Genomic DNA, 15975 nt, shown 5'->3' with positions numbered 1-15975 from the left:
AGGACTGGCTGCCCATTATACAGTAAGTCGCTCTCTACAAGAATGCGGACAGCCAGCCTGAAAAATCTATTCGCTGCCTCTCCCATGCTCGGCTGTTAGTGTACCTTGAATTCATTTTAATATCAGAGCACACTCTGCTATGTGCGAAGAGCTGAAATGTATGATGAGTGTAGTATAAAGCCCTTTTGCCATCCACTTTGGCAAGATATTCCGAAAAATGGGTGCTACTGAATTGAGGTTTGAAACCCTTGGCTTGGTTTCTATGGAAGCGACAACACCTACTTCTTCTTTCCTCGTGTTATTCCTCTAATTGTGGAGGAGATGAACCAAGCACATTTCTTATGATCTACGCTGTTTAAAAAGGGTCATGTTTTGCAGTTTACCTGTCAGAAAGAACACACCGTGTTTCTCTCACCAAGAAGCCGGCATTCAGGGAGGCGAGCTGCATTTCACTAATGCGCGCCAGAGATCGAGTGCAGAAGCTAATTGACAATACTGGTACCTCATGTGTTGAGGCTCATCCTGCTGCGTTATCAGGGTTTCGTCCTAAATGTGGGTATCTATGTTGAGCCCGCCACGCGATCAGACAGCGCTATTTTCTCCGCGCGATTCGGAGAATGGATAATCCGGATCCAGTTGCCGATACCGGGTCTAACCATAAATGGTCTAGCCTCCGACGCTCTTATTGGATACTTGGCTTTGCTTGCGAATATTCAAAAGCTTGACTTGAATAAGCCCATTTTAGCGCCCGCACTTAAAGAACGACAAACAGAGAGAGTCTGTACAAAGTATAGAGAACAAAGTATTATGGAGCGAAAGAGAGAGCGCTAGAGAGTGCAGGTTTCCAATAAAGAATGACTATGTCACATTTAATTGGACAAAAATTAACTGTTCACTCAATACCAGTCCAGAAATTAACAGGTGAAAGATCGAAAAAAACATATCTTGGAAAAAGGTAACCAGAGATGAAAACAAATTCCACTACCCTTCCCCCAAACACTTTGCTCAGATTAAGCCAGCACAGCCGTAGCTCATCCTCCTTCCAATGGTATGGTGTGAAATTGCATTATGCCTTGCTAAGGGCCTCAAAAATTTGTTGCATTTGGTTGTCTGTCAGTCCTGTGTACTGCAAACAATCCGATCCGCACGGAAAAGGATAAACTGCATCGCCACAGGAGCTTGTCAAGACTGTGGCAAGATTCATACAACCTGGTGGGACTTTCTCAAAGCGGACCACTGGTGCGCAACTCTGTTAGATCCTACCATAACACAGGTTGCTTGCGCTGACCCAGGGAATATGATACTTACCGCCCTCCGAAGGGTTCGAACTGACGATCTTCTCCGGCTGCTTGTTGATCTGATCGCGACATATTTCAAAATTATACTTGGGCACATTGCACGGGCCGACTTCAGGACGCCGAATCTTGACCCGTGGGATATTTTCCGTGTCGAAAGTGGCACGCGGGTTGACGTATCTGGGTATATGGCGCGGTGGAGGCCCCGCAGCACCAGTATCTATGACTTCACCACCAAGGCCCACCAAGGTGAAGATCCCCCCAATCAATGGGGCGACAATAGGCATGGCATCAACAAGCTGGATGAGTTTGTGCAAATGAAGGTTTTGGCTTGAATTACACTTCTGAGAAGTTGAGACTTGATTGACAGAGTTGCTTGTTGAGTAGATGTCTTATTTTTATGGCAAACTAGTCGCTCTTTATTAATTGGTTTCCAGCTATTCCTGTGATGAGCAAATTCATCCCGTTAACAGCCAAGACAGAGATGTTGGTAGGTATTCAGGCATAGGACGCATTGATTCCAGTTCAGCTGTTGCTGGCATTGATTGTATTGGAACTAGGATGATGGATTTGCATCAGAAACTATGGTAGATCCTAACTTCTAATGTAAAATCAAAGAAGTGCTTTGGGTAGAGGTTGGTACAATGTATCCAATTCAAGGAATATGATGGTGCAACAGATTTATCGAGGTGCGGAGCCAGGAGGAGCAATATGCGTGGGAACAAAATCAAGAATGATGTATCAATAACACCTATAGGGCAAAACTATGGGCCTCTGATTGGCAGGGAAAGGTGATAGACTTTTTATGAAAGCCAGAAGGTATGTAAATGATTATTTGAGGATAGGCCTAAGTAAGTACTAAGTTCCAACAGGCAACATTGCTATATAGAGGATGAAAGGCCTGGAATGTAATAATTATGTTTCCTATGATCCAACTACCATAATGTGCCTCCTATCATGTTTTACTTTCAACCAACTTGTGGGGATCTGTCTGTATAGCCATAACACTAACATTCAATGTTACCACATATCCATCCTCTGCATAAAAGACTGGATCATGAAACCAGAGCCTCATCCCTGTCTTCCAACAACTTCAGACAATATATCAGGCATGGAGTAATGTTCACAGCTTCATCTCATCAAAGAGGACATGAATTATAGTTCTGAGGCATTCACAATCCAAAGAGGCTGGTGTGTCCTGGTTCTGTGGGTGATGCACTACCTTGCCACAAAATTGAGCTCAAGGGCACACTCCATTGACTCAGTTTCACAATCTGGGTTAGCTTCAAGAGATCTGTCCCTAAGGACAATGGCTGTATTTTTCTGCCTGCCAACCACATCAACAGTTCTCCTGGATATATTACACTGTTGTCGGACTCCAGGTTCAGCCAATGAGGAATTACCTCAAATTACAACATATTATTCAACACGCTGTGGTGGCAACACATCTGATCACAATTAAAAATCACAAATCACAAGAGCAGTTGGGCGGCTTCACTCCGCTTTGAATAACAAGCGCGTCAGGTTCTTTACAGCGTAAAACCCCCGAATAAGCAAATTGACTGTCAAGTCATGTTGGAGGTTCGAGTACCGGGTACGGAGTACGTAGTGGGTACTCTGGAAGAGCTCCAGAGAAGAAAAAAGGCAAGAAAAGAAAAAGGGCACTGTTGGGCGGCAGCGTATTAGTTAATGGCCTTCCGCGCTCGTGTTTCAACAAAATGATGTTGTCCAGGCAGACCGGACTGCTGGATTGCGGTGCAGTTCGAACAAAAGTACCTCACGGCCGTGATATGATCTGCGCATCAACTTCGGACTCTCCTATGATCAGGCTCACCGTCAGTGCGGATGGGACAAGGTCAAGATATCCACACATTAGCGGTTAGCGCAGGGGCGCACATGCATTGTTAGGGATCGGCTGCGCCGCTCGTGGTGCCTCTATGTAACCAACATGTTAGTTGGCATTTCCATCACAAGCCTGTAACATGAGTTAGCTATGGAGGAGAGAGTATGACGTGTAGAATACCTGGATGTGATTGACCACGAATCACGCCCCCGCCTCTTCCCTGAGACACTTGGGCAACTGCCGTCTGTTAATACTTGGTGCAATCACCTGAAACAACAAGCTCGCGGCCTTTCTCCTGTTCGCATCTCTTGATCTTACATTCATTTTTCGGTTAATTAGCAGATATACACACCTTGCTCGATCAGAAACATTAACACAAGCAAACAGTCCGAACCGAGTGCCCAAGACAAAGTTAGAGATGACTTAAGTTCAACCTGCTCCGCGAACGAGGAGAATCAAGCAACAATAGTCCGTGGCAAGGAACACGAATCGATGAGCATGATCGCAAAGTCTTCCCGTTACCCACAGTTCCCCCCACTCATGAATGCATACGGTCATTGGAATCCGACGTCGATGAAGACTTTCAGTCTCTGTGGCTCTAGCAAGGACGAGTGCTTGTTTGCGATCGAGATGTACACTGGCTACGGCTGCAAAGGTCCACTTGGGCCCAGACCAGGTTTGAACCTGCACAATGGAACGAGCAGGAAGGACCCATCATCGCTGCAGCCGGAGAGGAATCCCAATGGGCCGCCCGAATCTACTCATTTAATGTCAACAGTGTCATCCTGCTACCACCGCTCCGGCCCGACGCGAAAACCTTGGCTACTGAGTTGATGCATGGAACGATTACTGGCGACGGCCGAGTCACCTTTCATTTCTCTATCGAGGTTAGCTCTGGCAAGAAGATGAGGCGTGAGAAATTCGAGTGGAGGACGATGAAGAAGGGCGACGATGACACCAAGAGAAGTGGGTTCAAGCTTGTGCGGCTCTTTTCCAATGCGCGAGAGGCGTCCTCGAGTAATGATAACAGCAACGTCGGCGAAGAACATCCCCCATCTGAGACCTTTGCTGTGCTTGAGTGGATAAAAGGCTGGTCAGGCTTCAAACAGGCATTCTCCCTCCAGTTGGGCAATGGGCAGTCAGACTCCCTGGGAGAACGCTGGACGCTTATGGTTGTGATGACCGCGTTGAGGATCTGGTACCTGCGTGTGTGCGGCAAGGCAAACAAAGCTGTTGTTGGCATAGGCGAGAAAATCCGAAGCAAATAATTCCCCTGGGTGATAATCTGAGCTGGAAAGCTGGCTTATCTCCTGTTATAATGTTTATTTCCGAACTTGTCGTGATAGTGAAGCACATTCTTAAATGTGACCACCGACCTTGAACTCTATGATGGCCCGGAGCAAGAGCTTCGTTCCCGTGCTTCCGGCTTTCGGAATATCTATTTGTTCAGTCAGTCCGTCTACACCTCGTAACTAAGTCGTAGATATTGGCTGAGATAGGTCGGAGCATCCCTCTTTGTGTCTGTTTTTCCATTGACTGATTTCTAGCTAACTGGATGGCTGAGCGATATGGCTCGCTTGTCGTCGCAAACAAGGGTATTTTGGCTGAGAGCGTTTGCTGGAGCTAACTACGATATTAGCTCGGCATCAACCACCAGCACCCCCCTGTAGTCTGTACGGGGTCTGTGTTTGTGCCCTAATGCCTCCAGCAAATCGTTCGAACCTGCAACTTCATGATCGAGAGTGTCGTGCGCTTATTCCGTATTTATTACTGCGTGCGAGGTAAAAGGAATTTGAGGTTTTCCTCGAGGTAATCCCGGAGGCCGCATGTGAGCCTGAACACTTCTCCGTTAGTCTCTTCGGCCAAATAAATGAACGGTGGCATTTGTGGGTGATTGGTGTAGGCTCTTGGAGGAAAGATTGCACCCAGGCTACAAAAACAAATTGCGGGAAAAAAATTCCGGTAAAAATGAGATTGACTAGACTGGGGTTCGATCCCAGGACCTTATCGGAGCCAGCGGATTAATCCAGCTGTGAACGATACGTGATAACCAACTACACCATCCAGCCATATCTGGAGTTTAAATCCGAACCCCGGATTCCAAAAGGAAAAAGAGGACAAGTTCGGGAATAAGGGAAGGTAAACCGTTGGACACCGACATCCTTCCTGCTAAAACAACTGGACGCGTTGAAACAAAAAAGGGCGTTTTACGGGGTAGATGGGATTAAAAGTGCCTCGTTTCATCTGCTCGGACTGATTGAAGTGGAGTGTCTATGCTACGCCATGCTGCGGCAACCGAGACGCATCCTGTGACCTCCAGATTGCAGCAATATTCGGGGGCGTACCTCCTCCTCAGCTCCCTCGCAGGTCGCAAGTCGCAGGTGAAGCATACGGATATCTGCCACCAGGATAGCGAATTAAAGGGGGGTTACGGTCTCAAAGAGGTCCTTACTGTCAGGCTGGAAGACTTTTCCCTGGTGAGCAGCAGATTGGAAATGTGGGTCAGCCACAGCGGCGCCGGATGGACGAGTCACGTTGTGTGGCTAGTCCTAAAGAATGAGCTAAACCTTGTCGGGACGGTAAGTTAACGGCCTTCCTTTCCGCCTTGGCGCAATGTGGATTTGATATCTCCAGACGCATTGGCTTGACAATAACTACAAGAATTTGCCCTGTTAACCATATAATGAAATAATTTCGATAGCAGGAACTCTGCTATTATGCACTAAATTCCGAGCTTCGGTTGGTGTTCTTCCGAGTTGTCCACGTTAAACGGTGTTTGCACACGCAGTGCTCTGTGACCCATTTCAGATATTCGAAGTCCTTGGATATTGGTGGCAAACCATCACAGTCTCGCTACCAAAAATGAATTCTTTGAACGGGGCTCTTTTTGAGTTATGATGGCTTGAAGTATTCGCTGGAATACAACACCGGATTGCCGACTACCAGGGTGATTAACAGGAAAGAGAGCCTCTGTGCTGGTCGCCTAGGGTCTAATGGTCACGGCCCATGAAAATAGGGAGGGGACTTTGCCGATGCCTTCCGCAGACCATGGCTTGCGGAGGTCCTGGTTCAATAAAGCTGCCGAACGGGTATCGCGACAGTTGTTGTTTGATTCAGTCAACCTCTGCCAGTCCTGGGAGGTCGTTTTCCAACCGAAGGACGCGAATTTACCAACTACGGAGACAGGGACGTTGTCCTGATTTATTCTTCCAGTTGAAACCCACATCACAGCGGAGTACTTCCTTAGACACAACTACCAAGCCCAGTCAATAATAACTGATTTCAGAAACCTGAAATGAATATAAAATTCTCGAGAGGATCCCGTCGAGATAACCTCATGTAGGTTATGTTCAAGCCCTCCATGATGCCATCGTCAGGTCAAAAGGCCAACGCCGAAACCCCAAAGGGCGGATGGCATTTTTCTTATGCATGGCCCGCTGTGCGGTCCAGTAATACCATGTCGGTTCAGGAACTTTCATGGCAACGCTACTTACTCCAATACATGCCAAGAGATATATAAAGGTCCCGACCAGGCTTATAAAGGCCCTTTGGGGAAGTTTCGTTACTTGGTTCTGCGAAATTTTCTCACGGAGGAAACCAATATCGAAGTGGAATGTACTCTATATCCAGACATAACTTATACCAGAGCCCCATATACATCGTTCCCATTTTACTATATCCAAAGGTTCGGCTTTGAATGGAGTTCAGACATGGTCAACAAGTTTGCGGACCCATCAGAGAATACAGGAAATAAACTACACTATTTTTCAGAGTGCGGAGTATGGAGCCAAGGCTTTGTTTCCACTTCACACGTTCACACTTCGCCACTCTTGAGGTTGAACTCTCATCATTGGTCCCGCTTTGATGACTCCTTACCAAAAGTATGATCCTCCATTCAACTTAGAGCACGTAGCTCCAGATGAAGGCATTTATATAAGACGAGTCAGTAATGTACTAACGACATCCGACAGTTTGGCCTCATTCAAAAATTTTCGGTTTCTGCTGTCCTGCACTGCTTTTATTCAGATAGGGACCCTGATGGAGATAAAAGAGGTTTCCCGGATCATGTCGTGTGGGGAGGCAATCAAGGTTCGGAAAACGTTGATGAAAATGAAATACCCTGGTGCATCCTTGGCATTTAATTTATGACAGGGATCGAGGATTATAACGATGGTGCTGCTGATCGAACAAATTACTGGATAGACGTCCTCTTAACCTCAGACAAGAGATAAGACAAGTTCAGCGTTAATTGACGTTAAACTCATGACGTGGTAAGCTCCTTCAAGACTCAAAATGACATCGCTATGTTTTCTAACGTACACCAGTGGCTGCTGGATGGAATTTGAGATGAAAATACCCGCCATATCCACAGGAAACGATGCATGATAAAATTCCCACAGAAGCATGAATGCTGTCCTTAAACAATTCGGATTAATACTCCCGTATTCGAGCTTCTGTGTTTTCTTCGGTATACCCCTGTGACCTCAGCTGCCTGAATCTGCCAAGTGCCAGGGAATATCGCCAAACGTTTACCGAGGAGTCCGGCGCTTCAACATGACAGCCTTCAACATTCACTACGGTCGAGTGTTTGAAATATGAGGGCCTTAATTTCAAGCTGTCTGGTAAATCTAAACATGTTTGGAAAAACAATTGAAGGTGTCGAGCCGATTAGTCCTTTCGTTTCGTCGCTTCCATCCGCCTGAAGAAAACTTTTTGCTCTCGTTTCCTTCTATTGTTCGTCTCTTTACTCCAGATATCCGGGGATTATGATCGCCACCGTGCGTCTCCCCGCATATTCCCTCCACAACAATCAAACACCCGTTTCCCAAGGTAAGCCATTACATTATTTGCACAGAGCACGCTTTGAGGGCCATCAATTCAAAACCTCGTCGGGTTGCAAGCGGCTACTGGATGCCTTTCTCCTCGGGCGTCCATCGCTCACTCTGGGCAGGGGCTCGGGAAACTACCCCCTGGTCATCGGGAATGCACCCAAAGGTCTCGAGAACCATCGGTGTTCCCTGCAAAAATATATGATGGGCGGACATCAAACTTTACACACATGTTTCTTTCTCTCTCGATGATCCAACTTGCAGGCATGTCCCTTATCAATCAGCCAATGACATGAATCTCGGCCGGTAACATGACTGAAAACGATCTTCAGCATTTCATCCGTTGCCGCACCAGATCGAGCGTGGAACCCGGTTGAGAATTCGAGAATGCATCTATACACGCCCAATGGAGAAGTTGCATTGCGTCGTGCAGTGGGCATCTCTTGATATTCGTGGACATAATTTCCGTTGATGATGCACGCAAGGGCGGATTGATGTCAATATGATACCCTGTCAGGGCCGATCTTCTGAGCAACCGTGCTAGAAAAGACGTAGCGGCCTTAGGTCAATCCCACGCCATCCCAAGGTCCTGAGTGATGCTCTCGCACGAATATCCGCGAATCCGCGACTGTAATTTTCTTAGGGCATTGTAATACCGCACTGTTTAGGCGGTTCATGCTAGTCCGTGGCTAACCTAGCATGTCGTATAAATGTGAATCAGAGCCCGCTATCTCTCCTGACTCTCATCCTGCGTCGCTACAGCCCAAGCCCTTTGATCCGCGGTTCCCTTGGTGATATCGCTCGCCATGAAGTTGCTAAAATCGAGTCTGCTGCTTTTGCTTCCCTTCGTGACAGCAAACCCCATTCCATCGGAGGACAAAGATATCATTCCTGGGAGATACATTGTCACTCTGAAGGATGGTATCACCCAGGAGGATATTGAGTACCATAAATCCTGGGTCGCATCTGTGCATCGATCAAACCTTGCTGCAGCAACGGCTGCTGGCCGCCCCAGATTAGAAACTGAGGGCATTCGCAAATTTTTCCAGATCCATAAAATGAATGCTTACTCTGGAGCTTTTGACGACCAGACTGCCGAGGATATCAGACGCAACCCCTATGTAAGCTAACGATTATCCTAGGACCTAAAATGATATATCCCCTGCTAAATCAGTCATGACCTCCCTAGGTTAAATCCGTTACCCCTGACCGAAAGGTCTACCTTGCTGATACTGTTGTGCAAGAAAATGCAGGATACAACCTTGGACACATGTCAAGCAAAGGGAGACATTCATTCACCTATAGGTATGATAGCACGGCAGGAGAAGGGATTTGGGCATACGTTTTGGACACTGGTATCAATGTGGACCACATTGAATTTGAAGGACGGGCCGATTCAGGGTATAATGCTATTAAGAATGTCTCAAACACGGATAACTTTGGACATGGCTCGTTTACAGCCGGCATAATTGCCGCAAAGACATATGGGGTTGCCAAAAAGGCAACTGTGATTTCCGCAAAAGCATTCGACACTGGTTCAGTTCGTGCCCCTTTGCATTTGAAACGCTTTAGCTGATATCGCTAACCTGAGGATGGCAGAGCACGTACGATTATATTTTTGATGCGTACAACTGGGTTGTCAAGAACATCACTGATTCCGGGCGGCAGAAAAAGTCCGTCGTTAACATGAGCATCAGTATGTTGCCTCGGCACGAGTGAACGGTGAAAAACCAGTTAGTGCTAAGGATATTGCGACTTTTAGGCAGTGCGAAGTACCAGCCATTCGACGACGCCGTTGACAATGCCTTCGAGGCCGGTATTACAACCGTTGTTGCAGCAGGAAACGACCAAGTAAGCGCCCTGACAGAGGGGGTGAATGACTTTTCCATTAACATGTTAATGCAGAGAGACGCCTCGAACAACACCCCTGCTAGTGCGGCCAATGCCATCACCGTAGCATCCATTCGTTTCGATAATGGTCGATCATTGTTCTCGAACTATGGCAGTGTTGTCGATATTTTTGCTCCTGGTGAAAGAATTGTGTCCTGCTGGATTGGCGGCAACAACGCAACCCGCAAGGCTGATGGAACCTCGGTGTCATCTCCCCATGTTGCCGGATTGGTTGCATATTTGATGGCCATCGAGGACCTTCCTGACCCTGCAGCAGTCACCAAGAGGGTTCTTGATCTCTCAATCCCTGATTTGGTTAGGGACCCAGGCGAAGGCAGCCCTAACCGAATCGCCTACAATGGTATTCAGGAAATGAATGAAACTGTTATTGCTTGAGGAGATATCTAGTATACCTTATATGTATATCCTTAGAATGCAATTCAAATATGTACGTATGTGCGCTCGAAAACACACCGCATGCGGCGCCAACTTAAACGAGCTCTATCCATCTGCACTGCATGTCACATTGTCAAAGCGACAACCCACTAGGGATTTACCTTTTCTTTACGGGGAAGGTAGTACGACACATGTTATCGATGAGCTCTTCCCACTGCACAGTAAGTCTAAGAAAAAAAATAAAACCGTACATACTCCGTACTCCGCACCTTGATAATATGTAACAGGGGAGATGTGGCTCGACGTCTGGAGGACGGACGGAAGAAAAGACAATGCTGACTCCGGGAAATCGGAAAGGAACAGTCATAAAGATAAACTTTACCGTTCGGGATCAGCTCCTGCAACAATCCGTTGCGGAATCGTCCAAGACGCCCTCATATCAGCGCTCATTGCGCCAGTACGTCATCTATGCCCCGTTCTCCGTATACATGCCTTTTTCTCTGGCGCGTTGTGAAGGCGTCGAGCGCGCAATCGGGATTGATCAAGTGTGGAGTAGCGGACGAACCGTTCCCCAGTCCTCCGTATTCCATGCAATTAGCTCCCGCCATGCATATCTTTCAGCTGGCAGTTCCATTCTTGGCCATCCCAATAACCAGTTACGATGTGGTGGGCATCGAGGATTAGCGTTGGGCCGTTACTCCTATCGAGTGTCGCAGCCACGACGTTGGAGGCCAGACAAACCGCTGGACGCAGCGCAGGAGCATTGGCGCAAAGCCAAGATTGCGGGTTATTGCGATCATCATCCGGAATAAGAAAATCAGCGCGTTCTAACAGTTACAATCTAACGGGGCTCGTATCTTTACTCGTTTTCTCCGTCTGCCCAGCGCGGACGGCGGGGATGTCCACTTCGGTTATGATCCGTTACACGAACCCACGCGCCTGGTTCCTTCGTTACGATCCTCGTAGTGAGCCGCAGTCCGTTTCTGTAGCATAGCTTCATTCTTAGGGTCGTGATACGGCTCTTTCTGGCCTGGTCAGAGCTCGAAGCCCCCTTTCTCCGACGACGCCGCCAACAAACTAGGCCGGATCCGGAGCAGCGTTTAATCACGTGGATGCTATTCATAGCTTGGGTTTGGCGCTAACTGCGCCACAGATCTGTTGGTGCCACTGCTAAGCCCGGCCGCTCGAAGGACCACCGCCTCACCTGTGGCGCAGGGACACACTTGGCTGGGTGCGTTCCGGTGCTTTTCGCCAGCATCAGCTGAAAGACGCAGCAATCCACTAGCGCACAGTGGGTCATCTTGTCACGCAAATGACGAATGAAAAGGCTAGGCTGTGGCTAGGGATGACGAAAAGCCACTGATCGCTCGTATGATACGCCTCGATTACACCACATACGGGCATTGTTGTGTATTGCCGGCTGGAACCTTCAGCTGCTGTGAACAGTCACGGTACACCAGTTACGGCCGGAGGAACGAAGCAGATGATATAAAAGCGGGGGGTTCACCCCTCCTTCGCTCCAAGAATCATCTTAACTTTGCCTCCAAGCAATATTTCTGGAAACTCTCCATATCCACCTCGAGATCGAACAATATCAAATTCGTACTCTTCAATTAACTCTTGATCTTCATTTCTACTCTTACAGTCCAAAGCAAACCACCTTTTCACAATGTCGGGCCCATACGATCAGTATAACCAAGGCTACAACCAGGGCGGTTACGGCCAGCAACAAGGGTACCCTCAGCAGCCATACAACCAGGGTTATCCTCCCCAGCAAAATTATCCTCAAGGCCAACAAGGCTATGACCAACAACAATATGGCGGATATCCCCAACAGCAACAGTATGGCCAGTATCCTCAGGACCAAGGCTACCAACAAGGACAGCCCCAGTCGCATCAGTCGGAGCAATACGGTCAACAGTAAGTTAACAATGGCTCTTTCATGATGAGAAGTAAGACGTTAACGGCGAGACATAGATACGACCAGCAGGGTGGCGCTCCCGGTGGAGCTCAAGATGGTGAACGTGGTATCGGAGGCGCGATCACTGGCGGAATTGCTGGCGGCTACGCTGGGTCCAAAGCGAACCACGGATTCATTGGCACAATTGCTGGTGCCGTTATCGGAAGCCTTGCGGAGGATAAACTCAAGAAGCACGGTAAAGAGAGCCATGGCCACGGCGGAAGCAGCGGCGGAAGCCAGTTCGGTGGCGCCGCCAGCAGCCTTGGGTCACTCTTTGGCAAGAAGTAGAAGGATGTTTGATGGACCGTGTTGATATCGTTGCTTTCCTTTGTTAACCGTGCATATATGCTATTATACTTTGACGGGTGCCTCGTTTGTCGCATTCAGCTCATGATTGGGTATTAATCTGCACCTTTTTTTTTCCTCTCACTTTGAATGAATTATGGATTATCAGTTTGAACGGAAGACAGGCATTTAGCACGTCCATTGGTCTTTGTTTCGATCGCCCTGTAGGGCTGAGGGGTAAAGAAGCCGATCGTGTGCAAGACAGAATTCCACAGCAATCCGGAAGGAATCGGCTGCATGTCGATGGGGCAGGGGCAAGGGAGAGGATCATGTGATATATGCCAAGGAACTACTTATGTAATAAATGGACTATGACAAATTAGGCTAGCGCGTTACTTAGCTTCCCGCTCTCTGGTTAGGACGGGAAGAATATCAAATTGATTCGGACCTGGTGATCTCTCCTCATGACCGATTCCGCAACCATCCCACCATGATAATAAGACAATTGTGTAGACGACAGGGTGAGCCATTGAATCCAATCGAATGCCATGTTGGCGCATCAACTACCACAGGGAACTAATTGCATTCAAATTCAGGCCGAGCACTGTTCGGTGCTGTTCGCCCGTCTTTTCAATCCCGCTACCATTCGACAGAAACAGAGACAGTGGCTCAGATTTCCCAGTCTACGGACCCAATTCAAGCAGTACAACCTAAGGCATTGGCAGAAGAGCAGCCCGCTCTCTCTGAACAGTTCCGAAATCTAACGGCGCGGCGTAGGTGCCATGGGTCCCCGAAGCTGCTCCTTTCCCATGTGTCTGTGTAACTGACAGCATATTTCTGGTTTTAGGCGTTCGATTCAACGAACTTGGCTCACAGGTCAAGAGCGCTTATGAACCTGAAAATTTACTGCGCAACCCCCCAGGACCTTCTGACATTACCCTTGAACTCCTTCTAGCCTCCCAATCTCACCTCGGCCACGCCACTTCCCTCTGGAACCCCCGAAACTCGAGCTACATCTTCGGTATCCGTGATGGGATTCACATCATTTCTCTCGAAGTCACCGCTGCATATCTGCGACGAGCGGCAAAAGTCGTCGAGGAGGTAGCCAGGCGCGGAGGATTGATCTTATTTGTTGGCACTAGAAAGGGCCAGCGGCGAGCAGTGGTGCGCGCGGCAGAATTGGCTCAGGGGTATCACGTGTTTGAGCGCTGGGTTCCCGGAAGCATCACGAACGGCCAGCAGATCCTGGGCCACTGTGAGCTGAAGGTGGTAGACGAGTTCGACAACGAGTTGCCTAGATACAAGGAGAATGTCTCAGAACAGCCAGTTTTGAGGCCGGATCTGGTTGTCTGCTTGAATCCAATAGAGAACGAGCCGTTGTTGACGGAGTGCCGGGCGTATAATATCCCAACCATTGGCATTATAGATACAGATGCCGATGCCTTGATGGTTACATATCCTATTCCAGCAAATGACGATAGTTTGCGATCTGTCGCTGTCATTGCGGGTGTCTTGGGCAGAGCTGGCGAAGCAGGACAGAAGGCGAGATTACAGCAATCACGGACGGGCAAGTTGCCGTATGAGCGCGTGTCAATGAAGAAGCTCATGCCGGACTCAGAGGGATCCAGTTGAAGGAGTTGTATAGGAAATTATGAGCAGACATGTATAACAGTGTCCTTTCTATGTATGTTTAGGTTGAGTTTATGGTGCGTGTTCATAGGCTTGTGTTTTCGGTATCTTCTTGGTATCCTATATGCTATGATAGACTACTTCGTATGATCATTCCCATTTCAGGATTGGCCGGCTAAGCCAGAGTTTCGAGCATGTAGACTAGGATCTATACCAGACCTAAATGTTGAAGATCTATTATTATATATACATGAGCCTCTAGGCGAAATAGAGATGTTGAGAAACCATTTAATCCGCAAGGTATCATACCAACCCATGTCGTGCTCTAAAGGAAAGGACGGAAAACGCAGAGCGAAGTATTTTATAACCAGCAAACACCCAGAACTTTTTTTCTTGCTAGTAAAACAGCCAATGAGTTTAGCCAAGGGCTCTCATGGTCAATTCGACACTATATCCATATGTTAGCTCTCATCAGGTCGGTCAGGTGGAAGCAAAAGTTAGCTCAAACTTACACGGCAAAGGTACCAGCAGACACGGGCATTGCCCTGAGCAACGTTGGGCCAATTCCTTTCCAAAATCCTCCCAGCCCTTCTGCAACATATGTCTTCTTGAAGCAGTCAATCATGCCCTTGTACTTTTGTTGGGCCCCAAATCCATCGCTCTGCATTTTACTCTTCACAACATCGAACGGGTAGCTGGAGAGCCACAGGGCTTCACCAGCTATACCGCCGTACCCCGCAACCTTGACACTCGAGATTTCATCACGTTTGACCTGGTTACGCTTGGCTTCCCAGTTCATCATATATTCAAATGCAAGGAACCACACGCCGTAAGCTTGTGCTTCTCTGTAGACCGTGACCGCCTGGCCTCTATACAGACCACGAAGAACACCCTCATGAGCGGAGAGCTTTTTAATGCAATCCAAGGGACCGCTGTAAAGACGGTCTGCACCGTGAGGTTGGGTTTGAAGGCGGATACGGACATGTTCGATGGGTCCGGATATCACGGAATTGGTGACACCGGCGAAGGCTCCAGCGAGGTAGTATTGCGAGTATGAAAGCGCTGTGGGATGCCCTCGTTTTGCGTTGAAATCTTCAATGCGGCGGCGCGCTTCGTGGAATGCTCCGAATTGGACACTAACCTAGGAGAGAAGAAGGTCGAGATTAGGTCAAGCTCAACCGAGCAGCGGCACATTGGTCAACGCTCGACGTACACAAGCACCAATACCAATCAATGGAGTTAAAGTTCCTTTATAAAAGGCCAGTGGGCCTTCCTTGGATAGAATCTTGGTGGCACAATCCAGTGCGCTTGAGTATTGCGTTGTGGTCTGCAATCTGACTTTGACGATATCTGTCCGATGTCAACATCAGACCGTTGTTCCCGTCCATTGGAATTAAATGATCAACACGAACCGAAAGGCTGGCCAAGCAGCACCTGCGCGATACCTCCTGCAGCTCCCGCGGACAGATCTTTGACTGTCCGCAACGCTCCCTGATCCTCGTGCCCTTTGATCTCGGCCTCCATTGCGCTGGGAATTCAGCCCCTCTTCGCAATTGAGAATTATTTGTTTTGTTCTAGATGAACTGTAAAATTGACAGTCAATTCAGCGCATGGGCCTTGCGACGGTCTTGCAGAAAGGCTCGAGACAGATGAATCAGAGTGGAAAAAAGTCTTCTACCCCCGGCCGAGATGGAATTCCGCCCGGTTGCGGAGAACGAGACATTCGCCGCTCGAGCTGAGCGCCGAGAGAATATGGGGAAGCTAAACCTGATTGGTCGGAGCCGCTGCACATTGCCCCACCTGAGCCGATTACGTGATTCCCGGCGAAATTATCGGTCCGAAACAATT

At 48.3% G+C, this 15975-nt stretch overlaps 7 protein-coding genes across 7 annotated transcripts; 5 read left to right on the top strand and 2 right to left on the bottom strand.

Moving 5' to 3' along the window:
* Positions 1-826: 826 nt before the first annotated feature.
* Positions 827-1582, bottom strand: D8B26_003440 (uncharacterized protein; the record flags this gene model as incomplete). The annotated part of the gene is made up of 2 exons (XM_066124150.1): positions 827-1236; positions 1309-1582. The coding sequence occupies 2 exons, from the start codon at positions 1580-1582 to the stop codon at positions 1067-1069; spliced, it is 444 nt and encodes a 147-aa protein (XP_065980228.1). The 3' UTR covers positions 827-1066.
* Positions 1583-3971: 2389 nt separating this feature from the next.
* D8B26_003439 (uncharacterized protein) lies at positions 3972-4406 on the top strand (the record flags this gene model as incomplete). The annotated part of the gene is made up of 1 exon (XM_003068316.2): positions 3972-4406. One exon carries the CDS (start codon positions 3972-3974, stop codon positions 4404-4406), a length of 435 nt encoding a protein of 144 aa, XP_003068362.2.
* Positions 4407-5126: 720 nt separating this feature from the next.
* D8B26_003437 (uncharacterized protein) lies at positions 5127-6338 on the top strand (the record flags this gene model as incomplete). The annotated part of the gene is made up of 3 exons (XM_066124149.1): positions 5127-5717; positions 5840-5910; positions 6155-6338. The coding sequence occupies exons 1-3, from the start codon at positions 5412-5414 to the stop codon at positions 6336-6338; spliced, it is 561 nt and encodes a 186-aa protein (XP_065980227.1). The 5' UTR covers positions 5127-5411.
* A 2435-nt stretch (positions 6339-8773) lies between these two features.
* Positions 8774-10253, top strand: D8B26_003436 (uncharacterized protein; the record flags this gene model as incomplete). Its single annotated transcript, XM_003068317.2, has 5 exons — positions 8774-9088; positions 9157-9507; positions 9567-9663; positions 9730-9818; positions 9873-10253. The coding sequence occupies 5 exons, from the start codon at positions 8774-8776 to the stop codon at positions 10251-10253; spliced, it is 1233 nt and encodes a 410-aa protein (XP_003068363.1).
* Positions 10254-11725: 1472 nt separating this feature from the next.
* On the top strand, positions 11726-12874 carry D8B26_003435 (uncharacterized protein). Its single transcript, XM_003068318.2, has 2 exons — positions 11726-12173; positions 12231-12874. Exons 1-2 carry the CDS (start codon positions 11923-11925, stop codon positions 12499-12501), a joined length of 522 nt encoding a protein of 173 aa, XP_003068364.1. The 5' UTR covers positions 11726-11922; the 3' UTR covers positions 12502-12874.
* Positions 12875-12988: 114 nt separating this feature from the next.
* MRP4 (mitochondrial 37S ribosomal protein uS2m) lies at positions 12989-14575 on the top strand (the record flags this gene model as incomplete). The annotated part of the gene is made up of 3 exons (XM_003068319.2): positions 12989-13019; positions 13095-13271; positions 13346-14575. 3 exons carry the CDS (start codon positions 12989-12991, stop codon positions 14128-14130), a joined length of 993 nt encoding a protein of 330 aa, XP_003068365.2. The 3' UTR covers positions 14131-14575.
* D8B26_003433 (uncharacterized protein) lies at positions 14359-15831 on the bottom strand. Its single transcript, XM_003068320.2, has 4 exons — positions 15540-15831; positions 15341-15477; positions 14640-15268; positions 14359-14575 (listed from the first exon to the last, which is right to left on the bottom strand). Exons 1-4 carry the CDS (start codon positions 15649-15651, stop codon positions 14545-14547), a joined length of 909 nt encoding a protein of 302 aa, XP_003068366.2. The 5' UTR covers positions 15652-15831; the 3' UTR covers positions 14359-14544.
* Between the last annotated feature and the right edge of the window lie 144 nt (positions 15832-15975).

This window comes from Coccidioides posadasii, chromosome 2 (assembly GCF_018416015.2).
Source record: "Coccidioides posadasii str. Silveira chromosome 2, complete sequence".
Lineage (NCBI taxonomy): Eukaryota > Fungi > Ascomycota > Eurotiomycetes > Onygenales > Onygenaceae > Coccidioides > Coccidioides posadasii.
Note: the sequence above shows the minus strand (reverse complement) of the source record. Positions and strands in the feature narration are given on the sequence as shown.

What these genes read in the sequence shown, in the direction of transcription:
- D8B26_003435 (XM_003068318.2), top strand. Translation starts at nt 11,923, where the DNA reads ATGTCGGGCCCATACGATCAGTATAACCAAGGCTACAACCAGGGCGGT. An exon ending in TCGGAGCAATACGGTCAACA is followed by an intron (nt 12,174 to 12,230) that starts GTAAGTTAACAA and finishes GGCGAGACATAG; the next exon opens with ATACGACCAGCAGGGTGGCG.
- D8B26_003433 (XM_003068320.2), bottom strand. Translation starts at nt 15,651, where the DNA reads ATGGAGGCCGAGATCAAAGGGCACGAGGATCAGGGAGCGTTGCGGACA. An exon ending in GCTGCTTGGCCAGCCTTTCG is followed by an intron (nt 15,478 to 15,539) that starts GTTCGTGTTGAT and finishes GACATCGGACAG; the next exon opens with ATATCGTCAAAGTCAGATTG. An exon ending in TGATTGGTATTGGTGCTTGT is followed by an intron (nt 15,269 to 15,340) that starts GTACGTCGAGCG and finishes CTTCTCTCCTAG; the next exon opens with GTTAGTGTCCAATTCGGAGC.